General features: G+C 41.0%; 1 protein-coding gene across 1 annotated transcript in view; it reads right to left on the bottom strand.

The window, feature by feature from the left end:
- Window positions 1-16,635, bottom strand: part of LOC111267237 (cell adhesion molecule Dscam1) — a 78,140-nt gene that overhangs the window by 29,117 nt on the left and 32,388 nt on the right. The window contains exons 6-8 of the mRNA XM_022845335.2: window positions 13,812-13,970; window positions 11,123-11,407; window positions 7,591-7,710 (exon numbers count right to left, since the gene is read on the bottom strand). Of these exons, the coding sequence (XP_022701070.1) occupies window positions 7,591-7,710; window positions 11,123-11,407; window positions 13,812-13,970 (564 nt within the window). The remainder of the gene's footprint in view (window positions 1-7,590; window positions 7,711-11,122; window positions 11,408-13,811; window positions 13,971-16,635) is intronic.

A 16,635-nucleotide genomic window follows, 5' to 3' on the forward strand; every position in this document is an offset into this window, starting at 1 on the left:
TGCTGCCGACACAATTCACTACTGCCAGATTCAAACATATACTGCTATATATATATATATATATATATCTGTATCTTTGTTTTCTATCGACGACGGTAAGAAGACGGGTTGCTTTTGTTCCGCCACCAACAGCTTCTTTTTATGCCTCCCTGGCGAGTTAATAGTGCACGACAAATGCACTGAAAGCTTGTCAGCATGCCGATACTAAGCGGAAGGATCAACCACACGCCTACTGCGAATAAAGAGACAAATCGAATGGAAATTGGCATTTGTATACTGATGCACACACCGGCGCATGAATATTCGGGCTCCAGCCTGATAACAAGAACGCGGAAGGAAATCCTCAAAACCCTGCATCTGATAAGAAAAGACACCGTCTTTCATAAACGTTTTGTGTGTAATTGAATGAAACTTACCTTTTTCTACATTGAGTAATCGTTAGCTTAAATTCTATCGTGAAAACTGTGATCGTTATCTTTGTTTTTAGCTAAAAATATTGTAGGGCTGGATGTAAAAGTAGGAACGAACACTACCAACATAAATACGCCAGAACAGTTATCGCCATACGAGAGGGTCAATAACAAACGCTCTGAAATCTATTAGGAAAATGACCGTCAACTTATCATGCTTGCTCTATCTTGTATAATCGTACGTTATATGATTGTTTGGAAATGTCTATTAAAACGAAGGATTCGTTTGAATACGTTAATGTATTTACTAGTGTAGATCGTTATTTAGAACTATTTGTCTACACTTCTTTATGCACCCGCCCACAGCCGTTCCCTGCGGTAGATGATAAAGACACTCCTACCCAGACCCATCGAAATGGGCTTTCGTTATATAGGTAGTTGAGCGTTGCCAAATGAAATATATTTACACGCCATTTTAAAGCTTCGTTTTAACGAGATTGCTTGAGACAACGACTCTAGATGATGCACGAACACACTCACATATACGGTTATATAACATACGATCGCCGAAGGGAGAAGTTTACATCAAAAGCTGTGTGTTTCGTCAAATTTTAAACGACCAAAACTGATGCTGGAGTCCGATCTGTGGATGACTGTCAGGTGTATTGTTGGACCCCAGCATTAGGCTTGGTCGTAGGAGTTTTGATCAATGTTGTTGCAAGTTTACTGAGCGATTAGTACCTAACGCAGAAAAATCAACTTTATATATTCGGCAGTCTAATTCTATGAGCATTCTATAACAAAAGGCATACGCACTTCGCTTTTAAATTAGCTTTTTCTTTTTTCACAGATTGCTGTGTGCTTCCACTCGATACTATCGTAATTTCAAGCGCTCGAAAAAGCTGGAGGAGCCATTCAAGCTACAGTGATACGGTTCGATAAAATAGTTGGGAAGAATCAATAGTTGTCTGTTCTTCAATCTTTCTCCGTCTGTCCTACTTTTCCATCCCATTTTTCTCATCATCTGTCGCTTTTTTCTTTCATATAACGCTTTCGTTTTCACTAGCACTCCTGCCAGTTTCTTCTTTCTTGCTGCTTATTCTGAAGAAGAAGGGCCTGTCTATGTGCCTGCGTGCCAAACTGGTCTGCTGGTTGGCTGACTGAGTAGCTTGTTGGCAAGACAGTTCCTCCGAGGTGCGGGTTAGGTCGGTGATCACTGGACATTTTGCTTCCTATTGTATCTATAACAGCCTGTGTGTGGATGGGTGCGTATTTTGGTGTGCTTCGTCCTTATGTATTGATGTGCGCGCGCATTAGGATGTGTGTAGATACTGGGTGCAAAGGGTACGTCTGACTGTCTTGAAAAAGTAAATTCGTACTTCTTTTTTCTGTTTCCTTTATTCTCTTCCTTTCTTATCCTGTGTCGTCATGCCTCTACTACTTCGCCTTGGCCTCACTCCTGTGCTGAGATAAGCGGAAATAATATGGAACTACAATAAGGAAGGAGGGGGGAGGAGGCACGAACGACGAGGAAAAGCTTGCAACGGATCCGCCTGTAGTCCGCTTTGCTTCTTCTCCTTCCTCTTTTCGCCTTTCCCCTTTTGTGTAATAGCTCAAAGCAACTGCAGCAGCAGCAGCAGCAGTTCAAAGTGGTTCGAAAGATCCAGGCTAAAGTAGAATGACTTGCGAGGCATCAGGCTGAAGGCCCACCTACCAATAGCGACCCAACCAGTTCCATCCACTATCAGTGTGGTCACGGCCAGACATCAGCAGTGGCGTCACTGTTCGTTACCCTAGCGCCAGTAGCACTACTTCTACTATGACCACAGCTAATATTACTATCTATGAGGCTGCCGCCATCACCGTTACATAGTTAGACAGTCAACCAGCAGTAATAGAAGAAACATCGATGTCTCTCGCAGTTGATGCTGTTTCCCTACTGTGCGAGCTGCAGCTGCATTACGTCGAGCCAAAGGGCGCCGAGCCTACAGCAGCAGTGGACAGCGAAACAGGCCGACTGACGGAGGAACGGTCAAGCGGAGGACGAATGGCTCCTTTCGCTAGTTCGTCGCTCGTTCGTCCTCCGATCGTTGCCTTGCCTGCCGCTGCTACCCGATAGTGTCTATCGTCCAGACGCGGTTACTGCTGCAAGAGCGTCTCATTCTACCGCAGCGTGCATCCAGCCGTGACTTTTCCAAAACAAACTCATCCGCTCTTGCTGCGGTTAGCCGTCCCTCATCCCGATCTTGTTCCGTTTTTATACCAGTTATTCTTCGTCGTCTTTTAGATCGCCGCCGTCGTCGTTGGCTTCCTCGTTGCCTTCGCCGCCGTTTGACGTCGTCATTGTGGTCCACATATACTTAACTTCTGTCACTTTCCTATTCGGACGTTAATATGTTACATGTAGAGTGAGGCTCTGCCATTAGTCCCTAACACTTATAGAGGCTATTGTTTTCTCTAGAGTATTGCTAGTCGTATCGTTGTTTAGTGTTGCAATCCCTATTTACTGTTACAGATGTCTTCATATGCCGGCTAATCCTTTATTATATAGGGATCATTCCTATAGCTGCTGGCGCTCTTATTTACGTAGAATTTGGAGCACGCTAGAAAAGTATCTCCAGAATTTTGCCAAATTTCTATTTATTGCCAATTAGGTTTACTTAAAATGATAGAGCAAACCAACATTTACTTCTTTTGGAAGGACGTCCTTTATAACTGTTTGCCAAAGCCGGACACAACAATATCACCGATGTAGCATCCATAAAAATAGCAGGTCGTTTCCATCGTTATACGCATTCGAATAGGCTAAGCTTGTCTAAAAGCTCTAGTCTAAAAGTCTAAGCTTGTACTTCAAAGAGCCATTAACACTACCAAATTTTTTCCTTCGTTTGGAGAAAGCAACAAGGTGGCCATTGTCCTGTCTTATGGCTTCCGCAAACCAAACACTTTTTCATATGGCTTTAGATGGTATGCTGACTGACTGCCCCAATCAAATGTTTTAGCATGCCATGCAACGGCGAATCAATGGCCTCTTTCTGTTTTTACTTAACCTAAAATTTCGCTCGACTTTCTTTCGAAAACACTTTGTCATATGTCTAAATAGATTTCAGATAGTCTACCATTATCCGCTATAGCAAAAATAATTCACATGGCCAATGCCCCCTGGTTCATTCTGGTGAGGCAAAATGAAAAAAGTTTACCGATGGGAAGCGATTGATTAGATGCCTCAGAGCACTAAATACATACACTTCCAACAGACGACATTCACTCGTACTTATTTTGAAACTTAAACGCTATTTAATAAATGGTTTAATGTAACGTTTAAAATAATTCACTTGAATTTGAACTGTTAATTACTGATAATTAATAGGTCGTGTAATAACTTCTGTAATGATAGTATGATAAAACTAATTAAACTAAATTGAGACATTCTGCTGACCTGAGGTATTTCGGAGCTTCCAGAGATTTCTCTAGAAACAACTACGACCGAAACAACGTAGCCGTACTATTTCTACGATACGTCTATGCTCCCACTGGCATCGTTCGTATACCCTTATTGCGATTTCTCACTGCGCAGGTACATTCTATTACCTAGATCTGTCTGACAAATCCCATCTGTCTCACGTAAATTAACCTAATAGATCATAAGCATAAGCACGTATTCACAGAAGTGATTTGGTAAAGAAGACCAGTTCCTTTCATTTCAAAAACAACCTGACTGTATTCGCTCGCTTGATGAACCAAAGCGCTTAGCTGAACCGTAAGCCTTCTTCATGTACCCCATACTCAGTCCACTGATTCAACAAAGCACAGTAACGATGGCTAACGAACACAACAGAAACAAACATTTATTTAGAAAAGAATCATTTTGAGTAACGGGCAAGCTTCAGCAATAAGCAAAAGTTAATTTGTGGCTTTGCTGCCAACCTTCCCCGGCTTTGATGTTTCAGGTCCGTAAGCTCGTACGTCTTTGAATTCGTAGCGTTTTGTTCATCGTAGGGTCCAATCTGGTATCAATCAAGGGAGCGCGGAATGGCAGAAGTGAAACCGGTGGAAGTAGTACTACTACCCTCCGGCACAATCCTCTCACGCCTCGAACGAAGTCGTCTGCCTTCGCCGCCGTCTTTGAGGTCATCGCGAGTTCCCTCAGGCAGCAAGTTTCAATATCCGCTCCGAACACTCTATACCCCGTTCAACTTTGCTTTTTCGCATACTCTATTACAATAGACTCTCGTAGCAGCGGTGGCAGCAGACGACGCTGGCGTGCTCATGCTGGCAGCCTCATTCCCTGAGGGAGTGGGTAACAGAAAATGGGACGGACGCGTACCCGGGTCACCGATAGCGTAACAATCAGGTGAGGAAATGACAATAGTCGAGTCAAATGAGAAAAGGAAAACGAAGCAGCAGGAGAAGGAGAAGTAAGAGAAGGGGTCGCGGCAAGAAAAGACCCGCCGCGGATGAAAATGACGGTGGAAACGGCGATAAGCTGGGAATGGAGAAAGAGAGGGGGCAAAATAGCAGATTACCACATAAAAATGAGTGCAAGGCTGAAAGACACATATAATTGAGAGCAGGGGTAAATTAACGTCTCTGTTTCTTTCTTTATCCTGCGTACCACCCAGAAATCCAATAAAAATGAATATGTAGAAGAAGGCGAAGCCAAAAACGAAAACAAATTAATAAGCCCGAGAAGCTGATGATGATTAAAGAAGCGATATTAGCTTAACCGACGTAACACAGCCAGTTCTGACGTATTGATCAGGTATAGATTTGGCTTCAAAATAAATGATCTATAAGAAGCTATGCGGTTATCTATACATACGATATTATATTAGATAGATAGGATATTAGAACGTAAATATCATATTTTGAATAGAGTTCGACAAAAATATTTTAGACATTCAATCTATGTCGCATCTATACCACACATGATTAGCAGTAAACCATTTGCGTAAATGGCAGGCACCCCCGTACTGGATTTACTAGAATGTTACACCTTTATTCTATAATTATCACTTGTCGCTCTTTTTGTCGTGGCCAAACCAACTGCTAATGGAAGGCATTTACTCATAGATTTCGCTAAGATCAGAGCTAGTTTCTTTCAAAACAAACACTCCCGTCAAAAAACACACGTACCGTCTTGTCTGTGAGACAATTAATTAAATAAAAACTAGAATTTTATTAGTATGCGCTTGCCTCTACCTCCAACCTACTCTAGTGTAATTTTACAAAGTAAAATGTATTTACTTTTTATTATTATTATTATTATTATTATTAAAGTTATTATTAATTTTTAAAAAAAAAGTTACTTCAAGGAAAAGGGGACAAAAGTTAGGCATTGAATCCAAAAACACCTACCATTTTAGATGTGGATTCAGTTTTTAATTATGAACAAACAGATGGCTAGCGCCCACATGCAAACTCAGCGTGGGTTTAAATATCTCTTTTCTAATTCCGCGGAGAATTTGTGTTAGTGTGAATGCACTGCAGAATATTGTCCCTACTGAAGTTCTTATCTCGGGCGTATTTACTGGGTGTATCATGCTTATAGCATAGTGGCTAGTCTGGTAAAAAGGGTCGATCAGAAGCAGTGATTCTGGCTGGCATGTTTCTGGATTCTGCAATGACCACAACTAACTTTTTATTTTTACGGCACCAGCAGGGAAAGTGAAGGGGTTTCGGATCGGCGATACACTTGAGAGGGCTAACTCTCTCTGACTGTAGGTTAACCCCGAACTCTCTCGCAATCATTCTCCGTACGATGGGAAATCTCCAAGGAACCCTGCGGCTCGGAGGTCATCCGTCATTGACGTTTAGCTACATCTCAGCCTAGTTTTTATATAGAAGAATAGGCTATGCTTGGTGGTGGACAAAAGAAATGAAGGAAAACACCGTCGTAGTATGGCAAAAAAATACGATCAAGGCAATGACACTGAATAAGGTCCTACGTCCAACTAAACAGCTAACAAACATTCTCATAACAATAAGTGTTTTACTTCCTACCTACTGCGGTAAAGCTCATAGAATAGTCATATTTATAATCGTTCCTGCAGAATGATGCTAAGTTTTTCTAAAGAATTTCAACACTCCTTTTTAATTCCATAGACATTAGTGGGGTAGATTGACTAGGTGATTGTTTTTGTCGTGTGTAGTATTATAATAATTATCCTAGTGCTGCGGTGCCTTTTGTTTAACGATAATAAGGTGTTACGAAAGCAAATATAGCTCTTGGTAAATCAGATGCGTCGTCGGCGTTTATAGCAACCGTTTTAGAACAAACGTATCGTTCTGACTTACCTGATTCTTCGGAGTTCCTGCAAGTGTATATCGGGTACTAGTTGAAACAACATTCTAAGAGAGGGGAGGTACGTCCGCTTTGCGCTTTGAAACTTCAATGAAAGCCATTTCTCCGAGCAGTTGTTAACTTCCATATTTTGTCTTTATAGATCGCTATCTAACTCACTCGTCAGATATCGAACTGGCTAAGGTCGCTTTAATAACGCTACCTTACGCATTTCCTAACTTTACCGATAAAAGGTCTACAAACAGAACAGTCGGTGTCTTTAGTATTGCTTCATGTCGCACATTGATTCGTTGATTCTTTTCAATGATTAACCTTCAAGAACTTGCCATATCTTTTTTCTTCCTGGTCGCATTGACTCTCAGAACCACGTCAACAGTGGTTAATCAAATTATTTGTGGCAGGTGAAACATCACGTTTCCCAACGTCGGACAGAGGTGTAAGACACCTGTGTTACTCACGGGCATTCTAAATAGACGTCACATATTATAGTAGGCAATAAGTGAAGGGGCAAAACATTTGGATCAGTGTTATTCTGTTATTCGCTGGGGAATATAACTTACACACAGAGTCATTCGTTCACCATTAACGTATCTATGTTATCCATAAAGCATGCTTGTATCTGTAGATGACGATTAGAAATATCAGATATACGCTGAACTGAAACTGAACATTAGGGAGAGAATAGTCATCCTAAAATTACAAGTCATAAGTTTATTCGGATAATATAATAGGAAAATGGCTATTTTACCCCAATGCCCAGTACTAATTTTGAGTTCATAGTTATCGCCCTTGAGATATCTATACGTTTCTAGTTTCTAAACCCCTATTTTCAAGCTGATATTTATTTCGAATTAGAATATAAGTAGGCCGGGTTACCTTTAGCGACTTTCCATCGAATAATTGGTTGGGGTTCACCATCCGCCCGACAATCAAATCTTACAGCAGATCCTACAATCACCGTTTTGTCCTCTGGTTTAATGCTCCACGATGGGGGTGCTGAAAAGAAATATACCGTCAGCTAATAACGTTTGTTACAGGAAGATACGCGATTTGTCCGTTTGCGGGTAATCTGTGTTGATACGCTTGTGTTGTATGCATTCCAGCGTTTACTACGACTATAGTGGCAACGAAATCTCTACTATAGCATAATTACTTATTGGCCGGATTAGAATAACGAACGGGCGATAATAAGAAGGGCAACCGGTAATGTCCGTGAGTCAGATTGCAGAGGAAGTCGAAAATTTCTCCCATAGGCAAAGCAGACCTATCTTGAAAGGAAACATTGGAGCTAACACTAACAAACTTGAATAGGTCATCATGATATTCTGCAAGGAAATAAGTATATTATTTGCAAAGTTCTCAGAATGTCTTTTTTTTTTTTCTTAGAATCAATGTTATAAGTCTAACATATAACGAAACTTCTTCTGCATGTATGAACTTCGCTTCTAACAAGATGGCGAGCGAGACGGAGCCCACTCATTATTGCAAGCGTACTTTCACACGTCTATGACCATAACACCCAAATCACACGATCGCAGGAGCATAACTACGAAAAATACGAACCTTTTGGGAACATCAAATCCCCCACCTGTTATTAACTATACACAGTACGTGCATAATCCTATGTAACAGTACGTCTGCTACAACAATAACAACGACAACGAGTTAAGCTGTTTGGATGACACAAACTCCGCCCCCTATGAACCATCTTATTACCATATTTATTTTCGACGTATAATTTACCCTAGTTCTCAAAAAGGATCGCAAATGTACATATACGTATATGTATACATGTACACATAAACACACGTACACTCTTCATTTCAACAGGTGCGATTAAATATGGAATCATTACACAGAATTACTTTAGTGAGCTTCACGCATTAATTGAACAATCCAGAGATTTTCTACGATGCTCTCTTTTTGGTTGGGTTTTATCAATATAATTCAGTTTTTCATAGCACTGAAATGACGCGAAGCTTTATTAGAAGACGTATTTTTCTCCATCGAAAATAGTCGCAGTTCGCCCGTTTTACCAGGCCTGACGAGTCTTATTGGTTTATAAAGCAAACCTACCCTAATAATCTTCGAAAAATTTCATGATATTCCAGTAAATAGGACTTAAGATCCAGGACAGTAACGCCTTAAGTTTGTACCATTACTGTAACTTCAGATTCCAATGCAAGTCATGTCACGTACGCACCTAAAGTTTCTTAAAAATCAGCAGGGAAGTCATTAAAGCTAGCAGTAGGACAATTTCCATCAGGTTAAGTGAAGATAGATATGTTTCATTTGCGCTATCCAAAGTAACTTTGCGCTAGTTCGTATATTTGTGAAGTTTGAAAAACTTAATTTTGAGGAATCCACACATCGATGTTCGGTATGATCGACAAAAAAGTGAACGGAATAGAAAATATGCAGAAGCAATTCAGGACCCAAGCGAGCTCAGTGAAGACAACTGTGGCCGCAATGATAAATAGAACGATCAAATAAAGCATTTCTTTTAAATTGTATTCTTCGAGCAATCAGGGTAAAGGGAAATTCTTATAATATCCTAATTTAAACGCCATCTTTATAGATTTCGCTTTGTAGCGTTATCGAAATACTTTCAAACGTCCTACGAGTTGTCGTAAGCACACTTATCAATGCTATCCCGCAGGTTCGAAGAACAAAAAACACGCTGAGTTTATTTATAACAGCACAGACACGCACAAACAATCACTTTAATACGTTTGTGAAATAGCTGCATCCAGTCAAGGTTTATGAAGCGTTTCGTGCCGGAGATCCTATAGAGTTCAATTGGATTATTGCGAAAAAACAATTATATACAAGTAGTAATATAATAATGAAGAAACAAAAACACAAACTTTTAGTTGCTGTTGTTTAATTATAGTCGATGGCGTGCTATGTAAATGATTGGGGGTTACCACTGGAGAGAAGTTGACACTAAGCGTTCAATGACCCACGACTATATCGTTGATGACAAGAATAGCATATTCGTTTATTAAATAAATAGAACAATTCTAGTAAGAGTTTGAGATTTATTTCCTAAAAAGTAGAGTTAAAGTCTTGGGCTGCTACTCGACTCTTGTCTATGATATGATCGAAACTTCCCGAGCCGTTGTAATTGAGTGACCAGGCTAACAAGAGGATAAATGGGTTAACAGCTGTGGAGGCCTTCGTTGGCCATCAGCGTAATAGCCCAAAAAAAAGTTTTTAGCTAAATAGAGCCAATTATTATTACAGCAGAAATGCGCCACGTAGAAACGACTATTAACGTTGTTCAATAAGCAGACGATTGGCGGTCCTAAGACTTGCATAGACTACTTTTTTTGTGATATTATAGTCGAAAGGCTTCCATTGACGTTTGGTGTTAAAAATATTAGGAACAACCTAACAAACAAACCTAACAAACTAAATTATATACTAGTGGGTTGTTGTTATTTATTATGTTTTTCGACACTTTCTGTTAGTAAGCATTGCAAAGACAAGGTAGCTCCCAAATTTGAATTTGGTTTGTATGCATTGTAACAACTATACTTCTGTTGATGATAGGCTATTTCTAAACTTATCTGGCACAGTAGGCCCGCGAACAGTATAGAATAGAATAGAATAGGAACCCTTATTTGGGTAAATAACGAGACACAGAGATTCATTGGTATATTTTGTACACTGGCAGAGTATACAGGGTGCAATAATTACTGCTTATAGTATTTCAGCTGTTTCAAACAGTGCAGGAAAATATCTGCCTTGGTAGACCTTTTTTTTTTTTCTAAATTTAATCTATTTTTTCAATAAGCCAATAGTTTATTGCCCAAGTAGATCAGACACGCTCCGGTTGGCCTGGTGACCCAAAGCGTAAACGTGCTTTTTCACTTTGGGCTGCTAAAACAGGACAAGGGCCAATGCCTGGTTGACAACTATTTTCCGTAGTTTGACAATGATTTGGCGTGATCGCAACGTTTCTTGGCTGACTCGAATAGCTTCACAAATCTATTGAATGCCGTCCGCGACGCTTTGCATAGGCTGATGCTACTGTAGGTTAGACTCTTTAATTATGAAGTTTTTGCACAGGGTTTTTTGTTTTCTTATCGTCTCTGGGGTGGCCATTCATCTATCAATTTGCCTTCATTTTTAAATATTATAGTAATAGTTAGGGAAAATCAGGAGAAGCGTTGTCATAAGAATGGCCTAACGACCCTAAACAAGTGGGTGTATATAGATGAGTTTTATTAATTACTCATCATTGTACCCTTTAAAACTGGAAACACGGCTTCGGCACAACATCCGTCTCTGTCTTGACGATAACTGCATTGTAACCGAAAAATCATCAACTAATTAAATCTGCGCCAAGCGATTAGGTGAGAAGCTACTAGTGAGAGCAACTGATGACATTGAAGAAACTTACCGAGCACTATGAGCGGTGCCGTATAGTTGGTGACGGCAGCACGGTTTGTAGCAATACAAGTGAAGTTTCCAGAGTGCGTTCTCTCAACGTGGTCGATCATCAGGGTCGAGACGAAATCAGAAAGAGGAAGCGTCTGGATCCCCTTGTGATTTAAGAGCGGCCTGCCATTCTTCTGCCACGATATTATAATCGGTGAATCCCCTTCAACAATGGCGCACGTTACTGTAGCTCGATGACCAGCTTGCATTCGTGACGGAAATGCGAATGGGGCCAATTTTGGTGGAACTGAAATGAAGGAAAGAGAAACAATTGAATTGAATCTAAGCTAGCTTAAGCTTGGCATTCCTTTTTAAATAACTATACGAGAAAATGTCTGTCGTCGTGCGGGAAGTTCCTTACTGCGCGTCGTTGTTTATGAACTAAATTGGCATTTTTAATATTTAGTTAAAAGGTGCAATACAATTAAAAACATTGCGTCCGTTGTCGAAAACGTGCTAAACGTTCATGCACTAATCGGGATGAGCCTACGAAAAACATTGAAGCATTTGGAGGCGAGGCCTAATAGCAGCCTTCTCTATAGATCAGCTAAAGTAAGCGGAATCTTTACAAAGCGTTTTGATAGACTACGAGCCACCTGAATGCGCGCCAAATTTTTATTCGTGAAAGCAGTGTTTTGTCTTTTTTGTTGATCATAATTTGTCTTTCAACGATTTCGATTCTGCCAATTATCAGGTCGCCAGTAGGTCGTGTCGAAAATTGACGAAGGACTTGGAATTTTGACCCATCTCCGAATGACCCATTTGACAAAATATCAGTTCTAAAACCTGTGCACAGTGGCTTATCATTTGAATTTGAAAACGCTTAATAAGTGCTACGCTGACAGTGCTCAAATAGCAATTAGCTGAATTGTAACCTCTAATGAAACTGAAGAAATACAACTGGGTAGGATTTTTAGGGTTTGGAGTTGACTCATCGTGATACATATAATGTGGCCTTACTCTGCGTCTATACATTGTACGGCCGCCATACTGGAGCCCGTCAACGTTTTTATGCCCATACATCAAGTAAAAACTGAAAACTACACTAAGAACGAACGCGAGAGGGGCAGTGCGGCTGTTCCGAGGATTCGAGCTTTCTTGGAGTTCCTACTTCTGGGCTTAAGTGGGGTCGACCCCCCTACCCTTAAGAATGCTTCAGAAAAGCATATCTGAGGTGTTGAACTAGCACATTTTTCTTTCAGTAAGCCATACGAGCCTTTACGCACAACTTTAAATTTTTTTAAAAAGTCTGATGAATAATAATTTTTTTTTTGTTGAAAGCTGATACAAAAAAATACGGCTAAATCGAACACTCTCACTCCAAAGGAACTGATGTAACCTTTTATATATCATTCAACATACTATTCGTGATTACTAATAGAAACATACTGTTGATATAACAGCAGAATCGATATCATTCCCTACATGTATAAGCCGAAGTACCTATGCTATAGAAGATCTCAGCGTTCCTGTTTCCAAGTAAAATGTATCACATTATAACAGACGGTTTAGTTCGCCTGAACTTCTACTAAACACTGGAAGTTTTACTACTCAGATAACTTATATGTTCTGCTATTAGATCAATTATATGGCTGTATTGCAATTAACTGATTATATACCAGTTGCTGTTGTAATGCACGCCCTGATTACAGGGCAATCCATCAATCGAACGACTAAACGCCAAGGGGCATAGCTTAAACGGAAACAAATCCTGTCCAGCATCCATTACTAATGATAATAATCATAATATTTATACCAATAATACTATACCTTTATACGAATATGGGTTTCTGTCTATTTATGTGTGTACCGACTATTTTGTGTGCAGTATTGGCCAACAAAGAATACTCTAATGAAATCCACATGTCTAAGATCAATCTGTATTATATTGACAAACTTCAACACGTCCCCATAGACTCTTCGTATGCAGACGTTGAGCTTCTCGCATTTCTTCATGTCTGATGCCTCTCCGGGAAATTATTAAGAATTTTCGAAAAAAATCAAGTTGCTCACACGGTTTGATATTTACGGGGCACTTTGAAAGGTCAGCTTTACCTTGAGATAACGGAGTAGTCGCAGCGGTGTACAGGTTCAGCGCTAACACAATGATGGGTTGGATTCAATGGTAGCACTGGATAATAATTGACAAAGGGGATAGGTTTCCTGTTCCGCTCCGGGACGACTGGAACAGGATAGTCGACTACCTGAACCAGGATAGTACTAATGATTGAAGAGTGGAAACAAAGCATCAAATGGCTAAAGTGGATATAAATCTACTTTAGCCACTTGATGTATGGAATAGCGTAGTGGAATGACGGAATGAGGCCAATAATGCACTATCTTCACTGCCTAACAGGGCACTCGGGGAGCCACGACTGAAGACAACAGCGAAATTACAGCCACATAATCACTACCATCTGTTAGCGAAGCTTCTACAAACAATGAGGTTTTAAATTCGCTTTAAGTTAGATTTTGTAATTTCCAAAATACTATTGGCTATCATAAGATGAGTGAACGTAGAACGTAATTAGTAAATGGATCGACCTGGCTAGGCAGACGTCCTACGTTCAAGGTGGTGTTGCTCGTGAAAAACATATTGTGTACTGTTTTATACCACTGTAGACTCATATGTTGCGTCTGTTAAAACTTACCTACGACATGAACGTAGACGTCCCTTGTAAAGACTTCTCCTTGGGCTCCCTGAACGACGCATCTATAGACACCTTGATCCTCCCGCCTCACGTCCTGTATGAGGAGTTGACCGGGTTTGGTCATCCGATGCCTACTCCCCACGCGAATAGTGCGACCCTCTGAAATTATCAGAACGATTACGATGAGCCTGGGACCCCCACTGGAGGTCGTAGAAATCTAGATAAAATATAAATGAGAGTAAAATAGGCATTCTTATTTGAGTAGAATTAATCGACTCAAGCACGCTCTTATTTTACCGTATTACGAACTCTCAAAATATTATGTTCCTTCTTCATCACACTATTACCTGCTGCGGCATATTATGAACATTGCAAGGCGAACAGTATTCAAATCCAAAAAGGAGTGTTCTAACACTCTTCCGCCTACATCTCTGAAATGCATTGTGTTACACGCTGCGTTTAGATTCGGTGCCGCCGTCGTCGTCGCCATACAAAAGAACGCAGAAGACGCGTTTATGCAGCCATAGTAACGATGGGTCGCCATTTGCTTGATGCTATGTTTCGCTCTATTATTTGCAGTACCTTCTGCTGTTCTTCGTTCGGTTGCCTACGTGCACGTTAATTTCTCGTTCTTTTCGTGGTGAACGTCCGCTTTTCCTCCCTTATGTCGCCCCCCGGCTCCTCTCGCTCTGTTTCCCGAACGCGTGTGCTGCGTAAGCTAATGCCAGCGACGGCTGTCTAAATATTCATACGTTACACCGGTATGCCAGGCAGTGCAATAGAAATGGCTTTGAAGTACCGCTAGGCTTTATCCCACTTACCCAGACCTAACCGCACATATTCCGAAGATGAATGCCCATAGCCCTCAAAGGCTGGGCAAACGGAAACCCCAGTTCATACCGTTCATGCACTGTCGTCACTGGCTCGCCCGCTTACCACAACAAAACGCCGGAATGTGCTGTCGTACTGGCCCGAAAGTAATTCGGTTTTACCAAATTATGATCATACTCGATACCAATATACAGTAATAGTAATATACAGTGCTTCTATCAACATTCGCGGAAGTCAGTCGAGCAGAACCTATTATTAGGTTTTGCAAAGGCTTTGCAAATTCTACTAGGCTATTGCTTGTCTTTACAATGTTCATTCCACAAGCTTACACGTGATTCCATAGTATCCGTTTGATGGAAAATCCAACAACTTATTAGTAGTATTGTATGAATAATTAACAAGCGGATACTTCGTGATTTTGAATATGCAGGGCCGCAACGATAGGTTAACTTACGGATGCGTCAATTTTGAGAGCGTGAAACACATCCAAGACGACGCGTAAATACGTCGTCTATTAAACAACAATTATTATTATTTATAATTACAAATAAACTATTGCCGAACGATGCAGCCGCCAGTTATAGCGTTTCACGTCTCAGATGTTTCCACGAAAGAAAGGAGGAGAAAGGGCACATTTAAGTAAAGACTTATCTATCTTCGGTTGAATCTATCAGAAAATGAATATGATGTCGCTCTGTGTTGCCACAAACAGATGATTCTGTTCGCTCTAGGGTGGCCTTCACGGGCCAGGTTGGTCCCGATCTATTGAATGAACCTGCGTGGTAATGCTAGCTCTATGTATATTGTCGCTTAGACCGTGCTTGTGTAAGCATCACAGGTTCAAAGACCGTATTTACTCGAGGCCTGCTGTAAAAATGTATTTAGCCAGCTTTTGTACATTATTATGATATGTGTATTGTGCCTAAGACCGAACGATCCCTATCTTCAATCGTCAGAAGCGGATAACAATAAAATGATGACATCGTTTCGGTAGGAACGCAGGTTGTTCCTGGACGAAAAAGGACTGAACAAGTCAGTTTAAAACACCGAGCTGTGGAAAATGGCCATATAGGCGATGTTTTCATGAGAAGATCCGCACGCTATTCGTTGCAGAGCTGGCTCATGTTGCAAAACAGTGCATTTTTTTTTTTTTTTGTTAAGCATCATTTAGCCGTACCTGTATGGAGCTTGGCATTTCTCCAACAATGGTCCTTTTATTCAATATCTAGTAACATGGGCCTGAACGACTCCTTTCCTTGTGTTGCTAAGGTAGACAGCCTTGACCTGCAACAGTACAACAGCACTTCAAGTGTGGCTATCCATAGCTGCAGTTCTACCTACTTTTTCGTACGTGGTAGAAGGACTGCATTGGACGATTTACTGAGAACGAGCGAGCAACTGAATGAGTATGCGGGAAAATTACAAGCACACTCGAAAAGTAGTAGAGAGAGTTATACTGCAGCAACGGTAGCACTAGCCTGCGCAGGAGTCAATGAAAATAACCGAGGAGGACGGGGGGCAGTTAAGAGAAGCCAGCCAGCAAACGCTTTGCCTTGACTGGCGCCGCAGTTACTACTCGAGCTGCTGTGATGCCTGGGATCTGAGTCGGCTTAGCGCTCCGTGGTTTCGTGCGGCGGTTCTGCAGTTGAGTATCCTAGAAGAAGGGAGGGTAGACAGGCGAGTATGGCAGCAGCGGTAGCTGAGCAGGAGGAGTGAAAGGACGAGGAAGAGGTGGTTCGTGGGGTGGCGGACGGACGACAGCGGAAAGTGCAGAACTAGCAACAACAACAGCATTACCATTACTATTATTACTACTAGCGACAGCTGTAGCAGTAATAGCGGAGACTGCTATGTGCGAGTAGAAGTCTGCTGTGATCTAAGTCTTTTTTTTTTTTACTTGCACCAAATTGTCTGTTTTTACGCCCCTCAAACACAGCTCCCGCCCATCTATGCTAGCCCACTGACTCTATATCACTTCCCTTTTCTTTTTTTC

This window comes from Varroa jacobsoni, unplaced genomic scaffold (assembly GCF_002532875.2).
Source record: "Varroa jacobsoni isolate VJ856 unplaced genomic scaffold, vjacob_1.0 scaffold_1161, whole genome shotgun sequence".
NCBI lineage: Eukaryota > Metazoa > Arthropoda > Arachnida > Mesostigmata > Varroidae > Varroa > Varroa jacobsoni.